The 23,380-nt window shown below is 39.8% G+C and overlaps 1 protein-coding gene across 1 annotated transcript in view; it reads left to right on the top strand.

Annotated features, from left to right (window-relative positions):
• The window catches only part of ttc27 (tetratricopeptide repeat domain 27), a 91,531-nt gene that overhangs the window by 53,556 nt on the left and 14,595 nt on the right, over window positions 1-23,380 (top strand). The window contains exons 10-16 of the mRNA XM_062429849.1: window positions 3,419-3,532; window positions 8,655-8,750; window positions 12,715-12,837; window positions 19,560-19,787; window positions 20,565-20,663; window positions 21,223-21,275; window positions 21,961-22,126. Of these exons, the coding sequence (XP_062285833.1) occupies window positions 3,419-3,532; window positions 8,655-8,750; window positions 12,715-12,837; window positions 19,560-19,787; window positions 20,565-20,663; window positions 21,223-21,275; window positions 21,961-22,126 (879 nt within the window). The remainder of the gene's footprint in view (window positions 1-3,418; window positions 3,533-8,654; window positions 8,751-12,714; window positions 12,838-19,559; window positions 19,788-20,564; window positions 20,664-21,222; window positions 21,276-21,960; window positions 22,127-23,380) is intronic.

The following is a 23,380-nucleotide window of genomic DNA, read 5'->3' on the forward strand; positions in this document are numbered from 1 at the left end:
CACATTTAAAACAGGGGAAAATTGGAAATTAAGACCTGGTTTTCTCTGTAGTTTTGGAAAATGAAGGCCATGTGAGAATTTACAGCCTTCAGCAGTTAATGACAAATTAATAGATTGTACATCATCTCTATATTCCACTGAAAAATCACTGCCAAGTCACAAAATTCAGCGTTGCTCCCATCTGACACAGCTTGCCATGTCTCCTCTGTCACATCTGAATGTATTTATACAGCTCAGTGCACAGCGTGCAGCACGTCCCACAAGGTTCAGACTGGATGCCTTTCCCGTCTGCTCAGTTTTGATCACCATACCCAGCACCTCAAAACAAATTATTCCTCACCCTGCCAAGTCAAGTCTGCTACCAAACAAAACAGTGTCTCTCTACACCGAGTCACATCGTTGAGAGAGGTGCTTTGGGCATTGAATGTGTCCTTGTCTCTTAAAATTATAGACACTCAGATGAAGCTATGCAGACACTGAAGATGATTTTTTTTTTTTTTTTTTTGAGGAACATTAAGACTACTAAGTAGCTATAATCTTCATAAGACTCAGACTAAATCTCACTGAAGTTGGTGATCTTACACTTTTTTAAAGGATAATTCCAGTCATTGTAACTTGGGTGTTATCTCTATAGTTTTGGTTATTCCTGTCAGTAATTCCATTGCACCTACCAAATTAATTACTGGAGATTTGGGAGTGTGGTGACATTGCTATAAAGAAGTTAGATCGGGATAGAACCGCAAGTAGTCAGACAATCAGAAATGCAGGGGTTGGCACGGGCATGAGTGCTTTTAAACGCTGATTACCGCAAAGTTTTGCCAGAGTTCTTCTGACTATTTCCACTCTCCATGCACCTCTGCAGTAGATGAACTTGTGGCAAAAATCTATCTGCTCAAACAACAGCGTGCTAACATTTTCATTAAGCACAATTGTGTTCATGGCCAGCCTAGTTCCAACACCATCAACAGTGTCTTTCAGTTAAACCTTGTATACCATTCAATAACTAAACTATATAACAATAACTTAATTGTTTTGAAACAATGTGTTTGGATCCAATAACTAAAATAATGTGTGCCAAATTTGATAAGCTGCATATTAACTTACCAGGCACCCAACAGCTGTGTAATTTAGGTAGATGTAAGTATAGGATCAGACTTGGTATCAGCACTCAAAGTATAATGTTACATCTCTCAGACAGGGGCCCAAATGACTTGATAGGGACATCCCTTAAAAATCTCTTTCCAATGTATTTAGTGAGGCAAACAATATTTTGAATCTTTATTCTGATAATATCAAACAATGCAGAATATAAAACATGTCATCATCAACATACTACAACATTTTAACATAGATTAATGGTCAGTGAAACAAACTGAGTGTTTGCAGCTGGTCATTCCTGTCATTTTCCAACATGTGAGGTACAGGAGAAAAAAGGAATCCTAGTCATTCCAAACACATTTGATCTCATGAGAAGTTTTTATATGGTAGTTTGATAGTAAACTAACTTGTCTCATTGCTTTTGAGAAACGCTTATTGCTCATTTATGTTAACAGTCGCATGACAAATGCTTAGCATGCCTTATCATTTGGTTTTAATTGCTCTATGATTGATTTAGCTAGAGGAATAACTAGCATAATTAGGACAATTTACTGTTGCACTAATGACTCCAGCAAGAGTCGCTAAGCATCCACAAACATCATTAGTGTTTGTTCATATCACGTAAAACCATGTATCACTTTCATTGCGTATTTCCATCGTCATCAATATACTGAATGTATAAAGTCATTCTTGTATAACTTGCTCTCATTAAAGTCGTGACAAAACCCGAGTTGAGATAAAAAGGTAGAGTCATCTTCCCTGCTGTCTACCTGCCAGTGTATCTGCTGGAGAATCCCTCGGCCATGTCTCTTTAATCAGCTCATCTAAAGCTGCACCACTAAGCTGCCACGGCTATTATACAGCAGATTATCACCACAGCACACAGATAAAGACTTTTAGGCTGTAATAGGTTTTTAATAATTAGGTGTTCTCACTGAAGCTTGTTGCTTGACTTGTCACTGCAGAGCACGCAGACAGCTAGGTTCTTTGTTGCTCTAATTGTGGAAAAAGAGAGGAAAAAGGGAACTTAGGCCTTATGTATTGTTATTTTTTTGCCAACAGGTTGTGTGGTGTGTTGTTGAGACCTCTGCACTATATCACAGTTTTTCTTTGATTTTTTTTTTCCATCTAAAGAGGGCTAAGAAATGGTAGTAAGCAACAGCTGTGGAAGTTCAGCTTTTTTTAAATGATCTCATGCAGCAGAGTGAAGTTCTGGGATGCTTTTGAAACTCTTGGTTAATTTCAGTAGGTTGTCGCTTGGCAGTCGGCCCCCAGTGTGCAGTTCTCTGGGGTTAAATGTGACGCTATGCAGATATGCTGTAGGAGGCTGGTGTTTAAGAGGGTACTGAAATCAATGCTTTGTATTCAGATTGCATCACAGCGCTGTACTGTACTGTTGAATATGTGCTCTGCAGGCTACGTGACTTTGAGCTTTGGTTTTACAGTGCTTTATTAGGAAAATAAACCAAAACATTCTTACAATGAAACTAAATTTGGTCCACCAACCATGAATGCAAAATATGGAACACTCTTTTTTGCATATTTAAGGTCATCACTACATTCTCCAGATTTTTCGTACTATATTTGGTCGGTGGCTACAGCACAATTTCTCTCTTGGTTCACATAGTACACTGTTCAGATGTGCCACATTTGGTATTCAGCTGGGCAATGGCACAAATAGTACTGGTACACTGATTAGTTTTATGTCTAGGGGACTGAATCACTACCAAGCTTTATGGCCATACCAGCTACTAACAGACCATCACATACACTAAATGTATTAAACCTCAGCAAGGTCACAGTGTGGCTCACCAGCCTGATCTCTACTCCTTGTCATCTCAAGAAGTGCACACTGAGGTTTCTTTTGTTTTGGCTCTTTTAGGTAACAAATGGAAATCAACCGAAATACTTCTTGGATAAAGGTTATCATATACTGTTCTCCATGATGAACGATGGCAAATGGCTCTTGCACTCATATGCAGTTGGCCACTCTCATGCATCCATATCTCACAATGTTACAAAAATGTGTATTATTACATAACATAAGCTTTCCATGCTTTCCGTGCTGCTGCCCTGTACCCTGACCAAAAAGACACAAATGTAGTCTGTAGAATTATCATTGATGAATAATTGATATAACTGATAAATAATCTATAATTCGGAGGAAGATCTTGGTCTTATGTGACCAGAGCAGACCAGGACCCTCAGAAGACTAAACAAGCCAAACCTGACTTCTGTTAAATCACTACAACTAAACAACTTGTAATCTCATATCATGATTTGTTTTGACTAAAATATTTCTCTTTGTGTGTCTCTGCAGTGTATACTGTCTCAGCCTAAATTCTGGGCTGTGCAGGTCACAGCGCTTTCCCTCAGGGCCAGACTGGAAAAAGAGAAATCCAGGTGTGTTGAGAGAGCCATGATGCAAACCCAGGTAAGGACATATCTGTGAGGATTGTGTTTATAACTTTATGAACAGTCCAAGCATCAGAAGCACATGAAAACCTTTTTCTTTTTTTTTCTTTTTACATGTTAGCATTCACAATCTGTCTTTTCTACTGAATTACTCAGGGAAACCTTTGGCCTGTAAGTGCCTTCCATACAGAGAAAGTATTTTCTAAAACCAAAACAGGTTATTGTAGAATTCATTTGTATGTATCATGTGCCCACAAATGATAGCCAGCATATGGGAATCATATTTCGAGGTGCCTCTTGCCATACAGATCTCATCCTGTTTTGCAGTTGCACAAACAAGACTGCAGTGAGACATGAGATGCCAACCCAACAATGCCAGCTATAGACTGAATAGACAGACGGGATTATGAACAGCTTCAGACAGCTGTCCAGTGAAGATGTTAGGCAGTGAAAACATTGATCTAATGAATTTTAGTTATTTTCATGATATCGTTATGATTGTATCTTAGTGTAGAGACTGAAGATGAATCCAGGCATAATAAATATTGGCAGTAACTGATCTGTAGTTGTAGTTCTTCTGGAAGAAATTGAGGGCCGGTAACTAAACATTTAGAAATGTGTACAAGGATCTATGAAATATCATATTTTGACACTGTCGGACAGTAGTTATTTTAACAATTTTATTGCAGCAAAGCAAGTCTATGGCGGCTATGATAGCTTTTATTTAAAATCCATCTTCATTTTAGTTTCTGTGATAGCTGCTAATGTTAAGCGATCTCAAATGGGACTTAGGGAAGGTCAAAAGGAGCTGCATCGTGAGATAGAGAAGGTGTAGTATTGTATGAGCAATTCAGAAGTGTTGGAGAAATATGTAAGAGTGGTGGGAGATGTATATGAAGACAGTGTGACGAAAGGTTTCAAGGTGGAGGTTGTCATAACATCAAGAATCAGCTTCATGTTTGAAATGGTGATGGACAGGTTGACAGACGAGATCAGGCAGGAGTCTCTATGGACTATGATGTTCGTGGATGACATTGTGATCTGTAGTGGGAGCAGGTTGAGAAGGACCGGGGAGGTGGAGGTATGCTCTGGAGAGAATAGGAATGAAAGATGGAATGCATTCATGTGAATGGGAGGGAGGACAGCAGAATGGTGAGGATGCAAGGAGTAGAGATGGTGAAGCTGGGTAAGTACTTGGGGGTCAACTGTTCAAAGTAACTGGGAGAGGTGAAGAAGGGTTCCAGCAAGAGTAAAGGTTTACAAGATGTTATGTTATGTAATACAGTGCTACGTTGTATGGTTTGGAGGCGGTGGCGCTGACAAAAAGACGCGGTGGAGCTGGAGGTGGCTGAGTCGAAGATGCCAAGATTTCTGTTGGGACTGACGAGGATGGACAGGATAAGAAATGAGTATATTGGAGGGAGAGCTCAGGTTGGACAGTTTTGGAGACGAATTGAAAGAGGTGAGATTGAATGTGGCCGTCTTATCCTTCACTTCACAGAACGAGACTACCAGCGAGTTCATTAACAAAATTAAAAGAGCTGCAGAGCTCAATTCAGATCACGCTGCCAGCGAGTCATTGAGTAACCTTGTTCTCCCTTTCAAAACAACCCGGAGCACAAACAGAACCATTAATCCAACTCGGCTCCAAATGTTATTTTGGAAGTTGATCAATAACATCCTTGAAAGACGGGAGCGCAGGCGGCATTATGGGATTTTGAAAAAAGCCGGTGAAGAAGCTATAAGACTCAAACACCTGGCAGGAAAATGAGTCACTCAAGCTGAAAGAAATAAAAACATGGATTGCCCTTTTTTTTTTTTTTTTTTTTCTCTGAATCTCTCAGAACATTTTCAGGCTAGAGTCTGGGCACAGGAGAGTACAGTTGTAAGCCCTAAATGTCTTCTTTTTTTTTTTTTTTTTTAAAGATGTACTTTATGTAGTTGTGCTTGTGAGTGCTTTTCTAGGAATGGTCCAGACTGAACAAGTGAGACACACTCTATCCTTTTTTCTCTGTACAAACTGGAAACAACTTTGAAATACAACATAAATCAACATAATGCTGTGTTAAGCACTGAAAACATTTGGTCCTAGATTTTGCGCTAAAAACAGGCTCTACGTCAATCCGTGCTGATTTGGTGATTATATCAACAGGCTCAGACTAAATACTCTCTGCAGACAAAAGTATAACTCATTTATTTCCAATAAACACTCTCCAGAAAATAACATTTAATGTGGTCAAATCAAGAAAGTCATTCTATAATCCTGCATTGATCTATAAATAAATGTGTGTGGTTCTTACAGTATCTGCTTTATACTATATGAAAAGCTTCTCCTTCAGTCCATTGAAGGCAGCAGGACTGATATGTCGATAAATCTGCAGCCTCTGAGAAGTGAAGCGCCAGTCGTTCACTGTGTTTACCTCCGTTAAATCACCTGATGACGCCAGGCTGCTACAGAATAACCACACACACACCTCTACAGTACACACATCAGACCGGTCGGTTGAAACTCAATATTCAGCTTTTTTTTATGAAGGAGACGTCAGGTTAGCGGGGTCATCCTCCATGAAACACACTGCAGAGCATTACTAAACTACGTGACTGTGTAGAGGTGTGATACATTATATCAGAAAAAAACTGCTCCATCTGTGTTTGGGTGCAGATGTGCGGTGATGTATGAATCATCCAGACATTTCCTGGAAAAAAAAAGAAGCTTTCTGTGTGTAGAGCTGTCGTTATCACGTTCAACTGTGATTGGCACATCTGTTCGAGAGCTATGAGAGCAACGATCTGACTGGCTGAGACAGTATTCAATAATCACCACACCTGCTCATCTATATTCAGCTTCGGCTGCCTGCACACAGTTGAACCAAAATAGCAGGTCCATATGGAGATGCTCACACAGTCTGTACACAGTGTACAGTACCAGGCCTACCACGCTGGTCATTGCATGTGTGGTTAAAATAAGGCCTTTATTGTGTTAAGAGGTTATACAGGAAGTTGTTTTTTTTATTGATGTAGTAGTAATGTAGTATATGAATACTTGGTGTAGATGGTGTTTTTTACACCTTTAAACACAATATATTGATTTGTGAGCTTTTGTTTTCTGCTTATGTTGTCTGTTATTGGTTAGTCTGGGTCACATGACCACCCAAAGGAAGTAATGTCATGTTAAAATACTCCCAGAAAACACATCAGTCAGCCAACATAAGTCAGTCTGGTTTAGCTAGCTTACAATATGTTAGTAAGCTTATGTGTTATACTACATCAATGCTGCAGTGCACCAACATAGACAACTGTGTTTAAATAACCATGCAGGTGCATATTCACAGTAGATTACTTTGTAATGTGGATTCTGTATTTCTACTGTTTCATAAAAAAGCAGGTAGTAAATAAGAGCTACTATAGTATATACTATTCTGCTTTTCTCTCTCTCATATAAACTTACATACACAGAGTAGCAAATGAACTGTCATGATATATTAATTCAAAGTCAATTGTCAATAAATGTAGACAATTTATATACATCACAAATAAATGTCATGCTTCAGAAACATGAAATGCTCCACTCACAGAGTCCGTGGACATTGCCATGCTAAAAATGGAGGCATATGATCTGTGGCAGCCCCTGCATAGCTGCCTCCTGAGGACATTATCTCAGACTGTTGTATAGATTCACGTTAAGTCTACTTCAGTTTCATAACTAAGTTGTTTTTTTTGCAGCCCATCAGTTTACACTGCTTTACTGCTGGCTGCTAGACTAGAGTTTGCTACAGTGGAGAGGTAAATAAGAGTAACATTATTCAGAGGGAGCTGGAAAATAACTGAGAATCTATCAACAAGGTGAGAGCTGATTTAAAAAAAAATAAAAATAAAAATAAGGTCCAGCTTGAAAATCTGTTTTGAACTTACTTTAAGATGACGTATTGCAAAACGGAAACATCCCAAACATAATTTTAGCTGTAGTGGCAATCAGCTGATTACCTTTACAGATGTACATCTTGATCAGTGATCAGTGAGGAGCTCCCATCATGTCAGCAGTGAACGCACAAATGTGATTTAATAGTCATTATTTGCCAAATGCGTCTGCCAGCTGGTATATTGATCTCACTGTAAATGTACACTCTAATCACTGTGAAATACACTACCAGTCATTTAGTGGAATGATTTTCAGCTGCACAAGTTCTCCACATTGCGCTGTCACAGTGTTGAACCCTAGTGTATAATAAATATGTTCTATTTTTATTCACTGCTGGTTTACCTGAATCCCTTAAATGGCACATTGTGTTTATATTATGCAGCTAACATTAAGAAAAAAAACCAGCTGCACTACATAGATTCATATGAATGCTTTTAAATGAGTCATCCTCATTGTCTCCTGTTCCATTTCCTATCGTCACGAAGGCTTATATTTCATGTAGCAGTCAAACATATGCAAGTTCAGCCAAAGTTTGTGGATAAACTGTAGATTTCTTGTCTCTCCACACTCAGAAATGTGCTCAGCATCGACTATGAGACACGAGTATTCAGTATGTGATTGACATGTCCCATCTCTTTTGAAAGGTAGAAGGAACCACAGAGGGAACATTTTGTGTTTGAGTGTCAGAAAGCTTTCTTCTTTTTAATCTTGACAGCTGATCAGTTTGAGCTGTGTGAGAAGGGTGTTAACCTGCTGCAGGACCATGGGAGAAGGAAATGGCAAAGAAGCATCAGTTTGTTCCTCCTGTCAAGATCTTACAGAGAATTATTGTCCCATTTGAGTAAAAGAATATGTGTATCTCTGCTGTTGTAGGAGACTGGAACAGCTGAACAGCTGTGGGCAATTTGACAAGGCAGCCTCACAAGAGAGTTGTGTTCACTGTTTGCTCTTTGTCTCAGTGAATGTTCCCTGTCATCGGCCATTTAGTACCTAATGACCCTTGTGTTCATCCTGTAACCCTGTCAATACTCAGAGGCCGATCACAGCGTATATCAGACATGAGCAACAGCGGTCGATAGAGGGGGCTGGTATTATATCTGCTACAATCACAGCTCAGTTGATGAAAGTTTCAAAGTCATGGTGTGGTGGAATAATTGTTGCCATGCCACATGTAGTACATTTTGTATTCTCGGTCTCTCATCTCTTGTTTTTTCTCTTCCAGGTGATAGCAGACCACTTCGAAGACAAGAACTGTCCCGTGAACGAGCGCCTCAAAATCTTCTACTGCTGCAATGCTCAACCCAGATGGGTTGTTCAGGTATTAAAACAACGGTTCAGTTGTTCATCTCATTCAGCCAAGTGTTTCTTAACCGCAACACATAACACACACACCACATATTTTAATTGACAAGGCAAAAAAAAATGTCTAACGGCCGCGGAGCAAAAGTCAGCAGATCAGCAGTCATCCTCTGGGGACCTCGAATATATTTACCAAATTTCACGGTAATCCATTTGCTGTCAAGACAGTTCACTAAAAAGCCAAGGGTATCAACCTGCTGGTGACGCTAGAGGAAAAGAATCACCGCAGGCAGTAGAACTCGCTCTCTGGGAACCTTTTGAAATTTTTATGGCCATCTATCCAATAAATATTTCAGTCTGGACAAAATGTTGGACTGAACAACATTGCTTATCCCTCCAGCCACACTGCTAGCATGCCTAGTAGTAACACAACATTTGTGAAGGCGTAATTGTTGCATACAGACAGTTGTTACAGATAAATACTGATCACAAAGTCATTATATTTGCTGTGGGTATCCCTCGCAAGATGATACCTAATGATTTTGGCGACTTTTAGTATTATCCAACCATCAGGTCAAATGTTCCTTTTGGCCCAGTTTACACAGTTTGTAATTCAATGGCCTGTGTATATGAATGCTTCTCAGAAGACAGACCCTTTCCATTTTGTACATATCATTTATTGTCAATATGCCCCATTGTTAATAAGACATAATACAACATCAGCTTTAAACATTAGTGTATTGTTGATTCTGAACAGTGCAGGGTTTGAGGTTCATGACCATTAGTGAAGAATTTTAGACTTGTTTTTCTGCACTTGTACATTTTCTCTTCTCTTCAGGTGCTCAGAAAGGACAGCTCTTTGGCAGCTCCACCCTGTGCATTCAACATAGCTCTCAAGATCTCTAGGGTTCTTTGGCTATTTTGGAAATGTATAAAGCAAACCTACTGTGTTATATCATTATTTCAGACTGCAGTCAGCGCTCTGGCTCTGTTCATCTGCATTTCTGTTGGATTTGAGGAACCTCAGTGGCTCGCAGTCTAAATGCTCTGACCATCTCAAGAACAGACATGGTTTTTGCTAGGCTTCTGTAAATGTGCATCTATTGTCCACTGACCTGCCCGATGGAGTAATTCAGGCACATGTAGCATTTAATAATGAAATGGTGTCAAGACATTGATTAATGGTACTTCAGTTTGATTACAAAAACTACTGACCCCTTGCTAAGCTCCCCTTCAGTTACTGTTGCTACAACTGTGAAGGTTACCAATCTATCACAGCATATATGCAGCTTATAATGATATTTTATTTTAAAGCGATGAGTTGTTGATACCATATAGAAGTTGGCAAAATTGGGCCGACCACACATTTTTCTGACTGAAATGACATTTACTGGCACAGTTTATCAGCACTAGCTATGGCAGCTAGCTAATCAGTGTTAGCTCCGTGAGTTGGTTGAAAACATAGTATCCAGCTGTCTCCAGTTTATAAAAATAAAAATCCTTAAGTATGTATTTAATGGCACCATACATAATATCCTGGCAACTCAGCATCATGTTATAATGGGACAAAATATGGATAAAAGCTTACATGTCCCAGGAAATCCACAGCAGTCAATGATCTATTTAGAAAACATGGGGAGAAAATGCCAAATGATTTTTGTATTGCAGGTAAGAAACAGTTAGCGCTGCAGGTTAACCATAATAAGAATACAGATGTTTCCTGAGAAGTAAGTTAAGTGGATATGCGACACACAGGTTAGATTGAAATGTTTCTTTTTTTGCTTGATAAGGGAAGGACAAACCAAGATCATCTCATTTCCAGTAAAGAGCAGGACGGATCCACTGAATGTCCCCTCAACTCCATTATACACTAGAGGCATTTTGAGGTGTTGTTCAGACAGAAAGTAAAGCTCATTTTACTTTAAAAGCTAATCCTAAGAATTGTTTGTAACACATAAGTTGAAGCAAATGTGATATGTAAGGTCTCACTGGGGCTGTAGAAAACTGCATGACACATCTGCTGAACCACAAAGCATCATAACACACTGTAACACAGCACAGGATAGGGAAGAGCAGTAAGTAGAATTAGCAGTAATAGAAAGATTTCGACTTGTCCAAGAGATTGAAGGGGGAGGAGTGTTGGAGAGGGGGGGGGGGGGGGGGGGGGGGGGGAGATGAGTTGGTGGAGGACACATCGCCCAGGCGGCGTGTAATAACTGATAACAGCAATAAAGCTGGAATTGAAGAGTCCCTATTGCTGCCTGGGGACTTGAAAGTAGGTTGAGGCGGAGGATTGCAGCAGGCAATCTGATGCATTTTCTCCACACTAGAGAGCCGAGACCTGCATGTAACAAAGCACTGAAGGCCTTTTTTTATAACTGTGGGGGGGGCTTTATATATCTGTGTGTTGTGCTTTGTTTCCATGTGAAACTATTTCATTTTTACACCTTTTGAAGTGAGGGGCATTTTTATTGTTTACATACTGTTGATTTGGTACATTTCAGGCCAATAACTACATATCACATACAGTATATTTTTAAATCACTGCTGACCATTATCTAAAGCATGCTGTCAATGTTTCAACTGATTACCTGCCTTCCAGTTGGCCTTTCTTTTCTATTTATGTCACAGCAGTATAAAAATGAACTTGCAGGTATTTTGAACATACATAACTGCAGAAACGTAATAATCACCATTAAAGTCCTTGTCTGAATTTTTTATCCATGCTTGTGATGTGGCTCCAGGAACAGCAAGGTCTGTTGGTCATTCACCACTCCAACATCTAAGGAGATAATTGATGGATTGCTGTAAGACTTTGTAGATGAGGATGAATCATACTGATTTACTGACTTCTCATTGAGTGCTTTAATCAGGTCAAACTTAATTTTACGTTTACAAAAATGGTTTATGACCAAATACTTGCAAACCAGTGACATTCTATCACCAAACTAAGATAGTGACCATAATAAACATCACCATGTTAGCATTTTCATTGTGAACATGCATACTAACAGCTTCAGAGAGCTGCTGGTGTGATTGTAGCCTCTTGGGATATCTAGATACAGATAGCATATTAATGCAAGGTGTAAATACTAGGGCCCAACTGATACTGGACTTTTGGGACTGATGCCGATACCGATATTAGGGTGTTAAAAATGTTTGATATGGATATATATTGGTTGATATCACCTCCATTACATAACTTTGTCACAAGCGTTGGAAAGTCATATTTGAGAGATCAGTGCAAAAAAGAATTTATGTATATATCCTGTATTTAAGAAAACACACGTTTTTTTGTAATAATCCCTCAAATACGTCTTTCAAACACTTGTGACAAAGATATCTAATGGAGGCCATGATGTTTTGCACTTTAACAAACTTTTACTAACAAAAACTGAATAAAAAAGCAGAGCAAAAAAACACCGATACCAATATATCTGTCATGAGGTCAATATCAGCCGATAATATCAGCTGATTAATATATCAGTCGGGCTTTAGTAAATACACTCAGAACACATCTGGACCACATCACATTTTGATCAGATCTCAGCGACGTGTAAATGCAATCTGAACAGCATGACCACATTCTTAAAAAGACAACCACTCAACAGGCTGAAAGCTCACCCAACCCCACTCCTAACTTCATGCTAGCTTAAGTAAGCCTGGCAAAAGCTACAAATTGTACTGGTCGCTGTAGGTATTCCCTTATTGAAAAATTGTATGACACCCATCCACAGCATTGCTCATATTCACCAGGAATGCAGAATGTTTGTTAACAAGTCCGCCAGTCCAGCCTAACTCATTTGCATGTTGATATCTGATCAAAATGTGGGTAGAGTCAGGATAACAAAAGATCTCATTAATAGCAGGTGTCAATCCAAAGCTCACAGATTGGATGTCATTATCCAGATAATATATCAGATACAGATCATCGTGTTAATCCAGGTGGAAGTGGGGACTCAGTCTTGTTCTCTCGTCTACAGAAACAGCTGGCCAGCCTGCTGACAGACCTCGGCTGCATGAGTTCAGCTCTGCTCATGTATGAAAAGCTGGAGCTCTGGGAGGATGTGGTTATCTGCTATGAGAGGCTGGGCCAACATGGCAAGGTATACACACAACCACACACACATTTTTCTACTTGAGTCACTTATGGGGTATTCATTCATACTGCTTACATATACCTAACACTAACCTAACCACTGATCCCATGTGTGTTCCTGAAAGTGACATAAGTCGTGAGATAATTACAATGGTATGAACACTGTCCACATCACCCACCCATAATCCAAACTCTGCCATTGGTATCTAGAAAAATACACAGAGATCATTCACCCACAAAAATACAGAAGATTACTTCCAAGCCAATGCAACGCTCCTCAAGCAACACATTTTTTCTTCCTATTTTACACGGACGGCATTGATCCCACGCAGATAACAGTGAAACAGAAAATAATTGTGAAATACAATCAAATCAATTCTTCACAAAAGTGTGTCTTGGCCCATCAGGCAGTTAATTAAAACATCAAACCATCTACAGAACATCCCAAACAGTAACATCAACAGTATATCTACATGAAGAGCTTATCTGCAGCTGTGTAACTCCAATTGTACAGTACTATGATCATTGACAAAAGTTCTAGTTGGCCTAGAAGTTAAAGCCAATAGGAGGAAACCTCAAACATAGTAGTGATCAGCAGTTTCTCACTGCTCTAAATTAGTTCACAAACTGCTGGTAACCATAGCAGCAGCATGTATGCTTCATGCTACAGTGCCATCTAACTCTTACCAGGGTAATAAAACTGACCATGGGTAAAAGTGATGACCGTGGACATACACTAGTGGGATAGACAAACATTCACATAAACCAATACAGCGACTGTACTGTAGTGCTCACATTGAAGTACAGTGTATTTAAAGGGGACATAGTGCTTTTTAGGATTTTCTGTCATTTATAATGTATACTGTTATGATGTCTATGTTCCAGAACAATATGTGAATGTATGTAAAACTTCTCCCTGAAAGACAGAAGCCAAGGCTTCAACATGCTCTTTCCTGATAAACAACCTTCAATTCCTTGGTTGCTAAGGTTGTCCCATGGTTGGTGTTGTCCACATTTGTTCCTCGTCTGATTCCGGTTTGAACTTGTGCAGATGTATTTGAGGAGATAACATTACAGTAAAGAATAAGAAAAGGGGCTGTGTAATGAGCCTGTACAAGATAAATAAGTTTTGGAACTGTAAATCATGCAAAGATATTACAGTAAAGCCCTAGAATATAAAAATAGACCTGGAAATGAGCATGATACATCCCCTCTTAAGGTCATCATTTTGCTGTTTATCAGCTGATTGATAAAATATAGCAATGTTTTATTGTCAAATGCTGATCTGGCCCAAGGAGGCAAGGATTTGTGTCTTTTGATGTTTAATCATTTTTCCTATTTCATGTATTTTAGTATTTGTCTGATCGGCAATCTTGTAGCTTCCAAGAATAAAACATCACAAAGGTTCCACCCTTTGTGCCAAGACAACAGAGGAAGAAGGAAGATGTTCTGTACTTTTGACAAGGCCAAATCAGGGTTATAGTCCGCCTTTATATGAATGGATTCCTGATTTACCCATCAAACCATTTTTGGCGATGGGGATTCACATCTGGTGGTAGCTTTCAAATTTTGGGCTGCATGCAAACGTCTGCAGAGGGGTCTACATGGATCCTCACAGACATGGGCGGATGTGGGCATTTATGTCACGCTGACCCTCATGGCCACCGGATGCAGAGTGTATGAATTGGCCTTTAGGAAGGGGTCTGGGAGGCATCCTGATCAGATACCTGAACCATCTGAACTGGCTTCTTTCAATGAAAAAGGGAAGTGGTTTTAATCAGAGTTCCTTCCTGAAGTCTGAGCTCCTCAGTCTGTCTCTAAGGGTGAGCCCAGTCAGCCTGCAGAGGAAACTCCTGTTTGCAGCTTGGATCTGCAATCTTATTCTTTTTTCACTACCAAAAACGTTTGACCCTAAGCGAGGTTTGGAACGTACTGTGCTGACACTTCACCAATCTTCCTGTTGGTTTTAATGCTCCATCTGACCCTCACCTATGAACAACACCCAGATACCCCTTCACTTGAACCTAGACGGAGCAGTCCACATTTTTAGTTGCCAAACCATGGCCTCATGTGGAGGTGCTGATTCTTATCCCAACTGCTTCACACTCAGCTGAGTGTCCCAGGTCCATGCAGCCAACAGAATCAAATCATCTGCAAAAAGACTAAGATTCCATTATACCGGACACTGTTCGCCCAGTGGCTGCATCCAGTGATTCTATCCATCACAAAGATAATCAGCCAAAAGGTATAACTTTGGCAGAGCCCAACATCCAATAACAATGCACCTGATTTCATGCCAGGAATACAACAAAACTCTCACAAGGACACTGGACCTTGTAATTAGTGTTTTGGCTGTTTCTTGTTGATCATCATTAGGATATATGGTCATCTCTGGACTGCACTGTAGAGGGGCTCGACTCTCTCTGCTTCCTTACCTTCAGCGACCACAAACATTCCTTTGTAGTACATTATAATAGAGGCATTGATGGAATATGGCAAACCCTGCACTTCAAATAAAACTACATCACTCATCAAGATGTGATACAGCGGCTGGTGTTTGAGTTGTAGCCAGTGATGGTGCTTTGAAAGTAAACCTCAGCATCTGGGTGATGTCATTTGTCCCCAGCTATATTATATCGCAAAATTTGATGCAACAGTGTTAGCATTGTAAGGCATTTCAACTATAAAACATGAACCACTGAAAAACTGCAAAAAACATTGGAAAGAAAATTCATGACACGCAGGATTAAATAGCTCAGGTAGTCGACGTCTCCCACATAACGGGTAGAATACCAAGTTCTAACTGACTGTTCTGAAGTGTATAGAGGCTGCAGATTCATTGACATGTATTCTGGTGCCTTCAGATGCTGCAGAGATTCAATGACCTGAAGGAGAAACTTTTCATACAGTATAAAGCAGCTGTAGACAACATATACTTTCAGAATCAGTCGTATTCATTTATTAGTCCATACAGAATATTTGACTGATTTAACCACATTAAACTTTATTTTCTGTGCTGGCTTAAACACATCTATCGGCTGGGTATTTATATTTTAGTCAATCAATCAATCGATCTTAATTTGTATAACGCCAAAGTCATTATTCTGTTATTTATTTGCATTTGCTGAAAGAATTTAGTTTTTCTCCTGTTGATAAAATCACTGAAGTGCCAGCCGAGTGACATTGCTATAGAGACAGACGTAGTTTTGAGACATGTATTCTAAGCACACCACCAGCACTGCTTCATCTGAATAACCCCCAGACACCTGTTTGTTCTTTTCCTCACACCTGTGCTGCGCTTGGCACCAAAAAACACAGACAGGCAAAACAAATTCAGGAAACGGCTGGAGCGTGTTGGTCATTATAATCCGTAACTAGAGGCTTCTGTCTCTCCCGCTTCTCTCAGCTGTCTCCAACTCTCTCTCTCCCATCAAAATAACCTGTTAACTGTTGCATCCAAATAAAAATCAGCAAGCAAATTAATTCACAAAAAGCTTCAGCATAATATTTCCATGATCATTTTGGCGAGGCTCTGAGGGTTAATGAATGTCTGGCCTCATCCACATTGTTTGTCATAGAGAGCAGGTGAGTCAGATAAATGCTCACTAAAGCCCCCCCCACCAGATAAATGTCGTATATCTGTAGGAAAGATGGGGTGACTTTAATTTTGCATACTCGATTCAGTGATTTTAATTCTGTGTGTATCACTCCTGTAGATTTTCTTTCCTACATCAGCATTAAAAACAGCACACAAAAAAACAGTTTTTCGGCTCGCTAGTTGAATTCAATTCGAGTGCTGTGAGGTATGAAGGAGGAAATTTGGGAAAGGTTTTCAAGTTCAAGTTAAACTTAATTATTCATGACGGGAAAAAAATCATTTGTTCAGCGGTGCGAAAGCATTTACACAAAACCAGTACAACTACAGAAACGGTACAAAAACTATCATCCACAGGGGATTTATTAAGTAGACCTTTGTGGTGTTTTAGAATCACAATACCAAAATCTTAAAATTATTTACACCAGTTATTACACTAGCACTCTTGCATGTTAAAGTGAATATCTCAACCGCCAATAATGTGGCAGCAATTTGATGCATAACAGTATAAAGATTCAGCTGCAACATCAGAAATGTACAAACTATTAAAAACAAACAAAAGATGATGTGTATTGATGACAGAAGAGAAGGAGAATGCAAGACTGGCTCAAGCTGTCTGGAAGGCCACTGTAACTCAAATTAACCAAATGTGTTACAACAGTGCTATGCAGAACGTCTCTAAATGCACAATTCAGCGGACCTTGAAATGGACAAGCTACAGCAGCAGAAAGATCAAAGCAGGTTCCACTCCTAGCTAAGAACAGGAAACTGATTGTACAGTTTAAACCAAACTAAATATGTAGATGTATATCAAGCATGTCCAAGCTATTCCATAAAGGGCCGTGTGTCTGAAGGTTTTTGTTCCAACCGATCGAGCACACGATTCCAACGATCGGTCGATTAAATGAGTCGAACTCGGTTGGAATGAAAACCTGCAGCCACATGAGCTTTTATGGAATAGTTTGGACATGCTTGATATATGTGAACCTGTAAATGAGAGAGTATCTTTGAGATATCTATTGTCTCATGTCTGTTACCAACAATTGTTTGTGATTGGTCACTGGTTATAACCATTTTATTTTTTACCATTTTATTGAAGTCTCCATTACGCAAACTGGAACTATCCATATTTATAAACATTCATATGTCCAATAAGAATGCATCTATTCAGCATTGGTCCCATGCAATATAGGACCTGCAAACACAGATCAGAGAATACAGTATGCAGTGTTCTTATAGATCACTAAACATGTTGCTCACATGCTCTACATGTGTGCAGACAACGTGTGTGTGTAGAGGCTGGTCTCTGACCTGAATGTCTAACCCCTCCTGTCTGTCCAGAGCCATCAGTGGGACTCCTATCCAGGTGCTTTTGGCTAATAATAAAAGTCTCCTGCTCCCTTCTTGTCTTAAACCATGTGCTGTGGTAGTCCAAGCCAATAGTCCATGTTATGTAGTCACTGAGGTCCAAAATAACAAGGCAATCCATTTGTCTGGAGTGATTTGGTCTCTGTCCAACACTGCTCCTTTTTTCTGGACTAGACTTACTGCTCTTTGTCTGCTATGGTTTCTGTGTCCAGTGGATGCAGCTGTAGCACTTAACGCTTGCACAATGGCTACAACACGTGGTCGTGGTTAGAATATCCACGACAAGCTGTTCAGAGTTGTTATGCCAATAGATTTCTTTGTTTTTACAAGTACATTGGATGCACTTTTGCGGCTCGTTTGTGATTGATTTGGGAAAAAGATACTCTGTGGCTGTAGTTTACTCTTTATGTTAGCAGCACACCTCTTTGTTTCTTTATGTTTGTGCAGTGTCTTTTGTTTTCTGAATAATGTTTCTTAGCAGGGAAACTGTGCAGTAGCATTCCTTTTGCTTTAGACTTATTCAGAGTAATCAGAAAAAGAGTTCACATAAGACAGATTCGATCACTAATGAAATGCATCACTGGATAAAAAGCCAGAGCCTGAACACAACACAGCAGCATACAGCCGACACTAAGATTTAAACATTATGAACTTACATTGAAAATACATATATGCATACCACATATACATATACACCACATTTTTTTTATCATGAACGGTAGTTTGATTTTCATATACAAAGTGACTGGCCTTAAAGTTGTGTTTGTTGCCGTGATTTTTACATCAAAGTCACGTCAGCGAGAACGTGACATTGTCTGGTCAATTATGTTCAGTGTGCAAGATGTAATCAGAGATTCATATTATCTGTAATTGCAGAATGCTGTATCTGGTACAACCTGTTCAGAGACGTGCAGTTTAGATAAGAATGATGGGGTTTCTAGTTTCCAGGCGGGGTAGGATCTTGGCCCACAGTCAGCCCCCTGACAGTAGGATTCAACAAAGGAATGCAGTGAAACGAAGGCTCTGTCAGGCCTCAGAGGCCCGCAGCCTTGCAGTGGTTAGACTGGCTCACTTCACAATCTAAATCAAGATACAGGGATTTGGAGAGAGAAAACAATCTGCTCATTATTCCCCCCCTCCACAACAGTGTGAGCCCCAGCTCATCCAAGACCAATCCAAAGCATGTATTGGCAGAGTGAGTGCAACGAGTGCAAGTGTCCACAGGTGATTTGATAGTCACGCCACTTGTAATATAATCCCTGCCTTCATTTTTCTGTTTTTTGGTTTTTTGGTCAACCTCTGTTACCAAACCTTATCTGTTGTGTTTTTACACCTCGTTTTCTACTCATTACTCTATTCATTATTTTTTTTTTTTGGCCGTGTTCTTCCTGTACTTACCATCTGTTTCAATCAATCCATCCATCCATCAATCAATCAGTCAATCAGTCAAACTTTATTTATATATTACCAAATCACAACAAAAGTCATCTAAAGGCACTTTACACATAGAGCAGGTCCAGACTGTACTCTTTAATTTAATTTAAAGAGACCCAACATTCCCACATGAGCAGCACTTGGCGACAGCGACAAGGAAAAACTCCTCTTTCACTTTGTTTAGTGTTACTGCTTACACCTCCAACATTGTCCTACAATTCTTAACATCGTTCCCCTTCATCCCACAATTCTTTCCTAACTTTTCTTTCCCCTTACAATAACCGTGTCCTCCTCCTCCTCTCCATCCTCCATCCTCTCCATCCCCTGCTCAGGCTGAAGACATCGTCCGCAGGGAACTGGAGAAGAAGGAGACGCCCAGTATGTACTGCCTGCTGGGAGACATCTTGAGGGAGCATCAGTACTATGACCGGGCGTGGGAGCTGTCAGGTCGACGCAGCGCCAGAGCCATGCGCTCTAAAGCCCTGCTGCACCTCCGCAAAAAGGAGTTCCAGGAGTGTGTCGACTGCTTTGAGCAGTCGCTCAAAATCAACACCATGCAGGTACAAGCAAACCACGGGCAGCATTAGGGGTTAGGATTCATTTGATTTATGGAACGGCAGATAAAGGTGGTGTTTATAATGTAGTGGGGTTCTTTGTAGAAAGAGTATGGATCTTGTTTTTTTTAAACTGTCAGAATATAAGGACTGGTGAAGATCTTTGTGCCACAATTTGAGATGTGAGGACCTGGAACTGAACTTATTTGAACTGATTTTAACCCAACACTGTGTCTCCTCTGATGTGTACTGTCATTAGATGGTCTTACACAGCGTATTGTACATAATTCCTACATGATGTACCCTTTTGTACCCTAGTGACTGTGGTGACCCCCATGACTCATCATCTAACACCACCAGCTAATTGGCACTTGTCTGTTTTGAGTGAAATATCTCCATAACTATCACATGGGTTGTCTTGACACTCATGTTGCCTTCAGATGTGATAAATGTAGTGATCCCTGATCTTTATATAGCATCATTAGGTCAAAATGTCACCTCTTCACCCACTTCTTTGATTTACCACATACTTACAAAGCTTTATTTTACAGATTTATACATTCCTCATGATTCCCTCTGAGCTTTCCTGGAAATAACTAGATCAATATTTATTTAATGCAATCTTAATTAGTCATTGTAAATTAATATTTAAATATTCACTTATAATTACTTGATAGGCTTGACTCAGTTGACCTGCTATACACTGAATAAAAGGTATTCCAGGTTACACTAACAATTAATTGAAATGAATTAATTGAAATGTGTCTGTGTGTCTGTGTGCAGCTTGGAGTGTGGTTTTCCCTTGGTTGTGCCTACTTTGCCCTGCAGGGCTATGAGGGAGCTGCCAAAGCGTTCCAGAGGTGTGTGGGACTGGAGCCAGACGTAAGTACACACACACACACACACACACAGAGAGATCAAAGTTTCACCAGCTTCATCACAACGTGGAAAAGTAAAAAAGCAGTGAGTGCACTGAGAAAATGACATCCCATCAATCTCTCACTTTAAAACACCTGGTAGTGTACATGCACACACATACACACACACACACACACACACACACACACACACACACAAACACAGGTTTACTTAAGTCACTTTTGGGGTATTTACATAGACTTACATTCATTTCCTGGAGACTTACCCTAACCTTAACCACTGATCCAAAATTCAGTTTTACCAATTGCACAAGCTGTCCCCAGTCAGCCGGTCTTAAGCCTGGTTTGTATCCCTGAAAGTCTCACACACTCCCACATACGCACACACATGGACTTTAGACCACGGAACCAAACACCCACAATGCAGCAGAATGGACACCCTTTGACAGCCTCTATACATAATTGTGTGTTTTCTCTGCCTTTCTTCCATAAGTTATTATTATTGTTCTCTACATCTCTTCCATACTAACTATTTCCCTTTTTTCCCCTCCTCCTTATTTCAGAATGCAGAAGCATGGAGCAATCTCTCCACAGCCTACATTCGCCTCCGCAAGAAGTGAGTACAAGTGTTATCCTGGAGAATGTCGTCTGCATTGAAAATAATCTGGGTGAAGTTGTGTTAGTTTATGTGCACTGGGAGGAAGACCACGTATCAACCATGAACCAAGAAATATCCAAAGCAAATCACTCCATTAGTTTACAAGATCATGGAACCAAATTTGACCTGATGTGACACTAGCAGTAAAGTTGGGATCCTGAGTTTATGACTCAAACCACCACTATTAAATTTATGAACACTGAAATGAACCTCTAGTCCATGTCTGCACGGCTGTGATTCGTTGATTGACATGATTGGACAATTAAGATGTATGTATGGGACAAAGTCTGATCTCTTTATGTCTGGTCTATAGGAAGATGTGATGGTGTACAGAGCGGTGTTTGTTCCTAGCAGAGCAGACTCTCACAGTACTGAGATATCCAGTGAATCCTGAGTGTCTCTGGGCCTTTGTTCAGACTCATGTGCTTTCAGGCCTGAAATTGAAAAGTAAAGCAGGAAAAGCTTCTATTAATACCTGGTTAGCACAACCGTCAATTCAGCAGAAGCGTTGCATCATCCCTTTCACCAAATGTTGAAGTAAATATTACTATAGATACTGTTAGTGGATTTGACACATTAGATCTCTTGTTTTCGTGTGCTCATTCACTGATAACTTTTGTTTCTGTCTGTCTCATCTTGGCAGAGACAAAGCCTTCCTCACCCTGCAAGAAGCCCTGAAGTGTAACTACGAACACTGGCAGATCTGGGAGAACTTCATCGCCGTGAGCACTGACATCGGGGACTTTGCCGAAGCCATCAAGGCCTATCATCGTCTGATGGACCTCAGGGAAAACTACAAGGACATCCAGGTGAAGGATTGCACTTAATGTCTTGTTAGGTGACACTATACTTCACTCTCTGACAGTATGTGTTGTAAGGAATTATTGTGCTTTATAGCTGTGACTCTCAAAAAGGATGTCATGACCCAAATCTGCTGTTTTTTCTTAAATCTAACAGCAGCTGATTGATTTGATTACACTTTACTTCTTGTCACTACTGTGAAATAATCCTAGAAAAGGGCAGGAAAGCGAAAAGATTGAAGACAGTGTTCCGTTACAGTGGGGGAAATAAGTATTGAACTCAACGATATTTTTTTCAGTTAACATATTTCCAGTGAGAATATTCACATGAAATTTTTACCAGATTTTGGTATTAACTCAAAAAATCCACACACATAAAGAAATCAAAACATTAAAGTCTGAACACGCTAACTGAAATGTATTTAATGCTTAGTGGAAAATCCTTTGTTTGTAATGACAGCTTCAAGATGCTGTGATGTGATGTGATGTGATGTGCAGTGCCATTTCTCCTCCTAACACGGTGTGTAGTATGACAACCAAAAAGTTCAATTCTGGTCTTGTCTGACCAGACTACATTCTTCCAGTATTTCATAGGCTTGTCTAAATGTTGCTTTAAAGGAGCTTCAACTTGCCTTTTCCTCAGTAATGGAGTCTTGCAGGGTGAGCGTGCATAGAGGCCATGGTGGTGGAGTGCATTGCTTATTGTTTTCTCTGCATCTGTTGTACCTGCTACCTCCAAGTCTTTCTGGAGCTCTCTCTGAATGGTTCTTAGCTCTTGAGATACTCTTCTCACTAACCTTCTGACTCCCTGGTCAGAAATCTTGCAAGAATCTCTTGTGCGTGTTGGTTGAGGGTGGAATGTTTAATCACGTTTAATACTTATTTCCCACATTGTACAGTATTAAAATTTACAAATGAAATTTAAAAAAAAGTAAAAGTAAAATGCACCTGGGTCTGTTTTTCACTGCCCACCAGATCATATAAAGATAATGTATAGCAAGGTTCGTCAAAGTTATAAGATTTAGCTCCTTAATTAAGGCACAGCTTTTATATTTAATGTTACTAGACATGTATTGATCAATAGAACATTTATTTCCAAATAGAAAACGCTTCATTACTTCATAATGCATTACATTCATAGCATGAGGGTAGATGGACTCGCCTTTCGGTCCAGACTTTAAGAAGCCATGATGTACAGGGTCAAATAGTAATGGAATTACTATGGTTTTTGGTTTTTACAGGGAAGTTAAGCAAAGGTTAAAT

This window comes from Scomber scombrus, chromosome 12 (assembly GCF_963691925.1).
Source record: "Scomber scombrus chromosome 12, fScoSco1.1, whole genome shotgun sequence".
NCBI classification, from domain to species: Eukaryota; Metazoa; Chordata; class Actinopteri; order Scombriformes; family Scombridae; genus Scomber; species Scomber scombrus.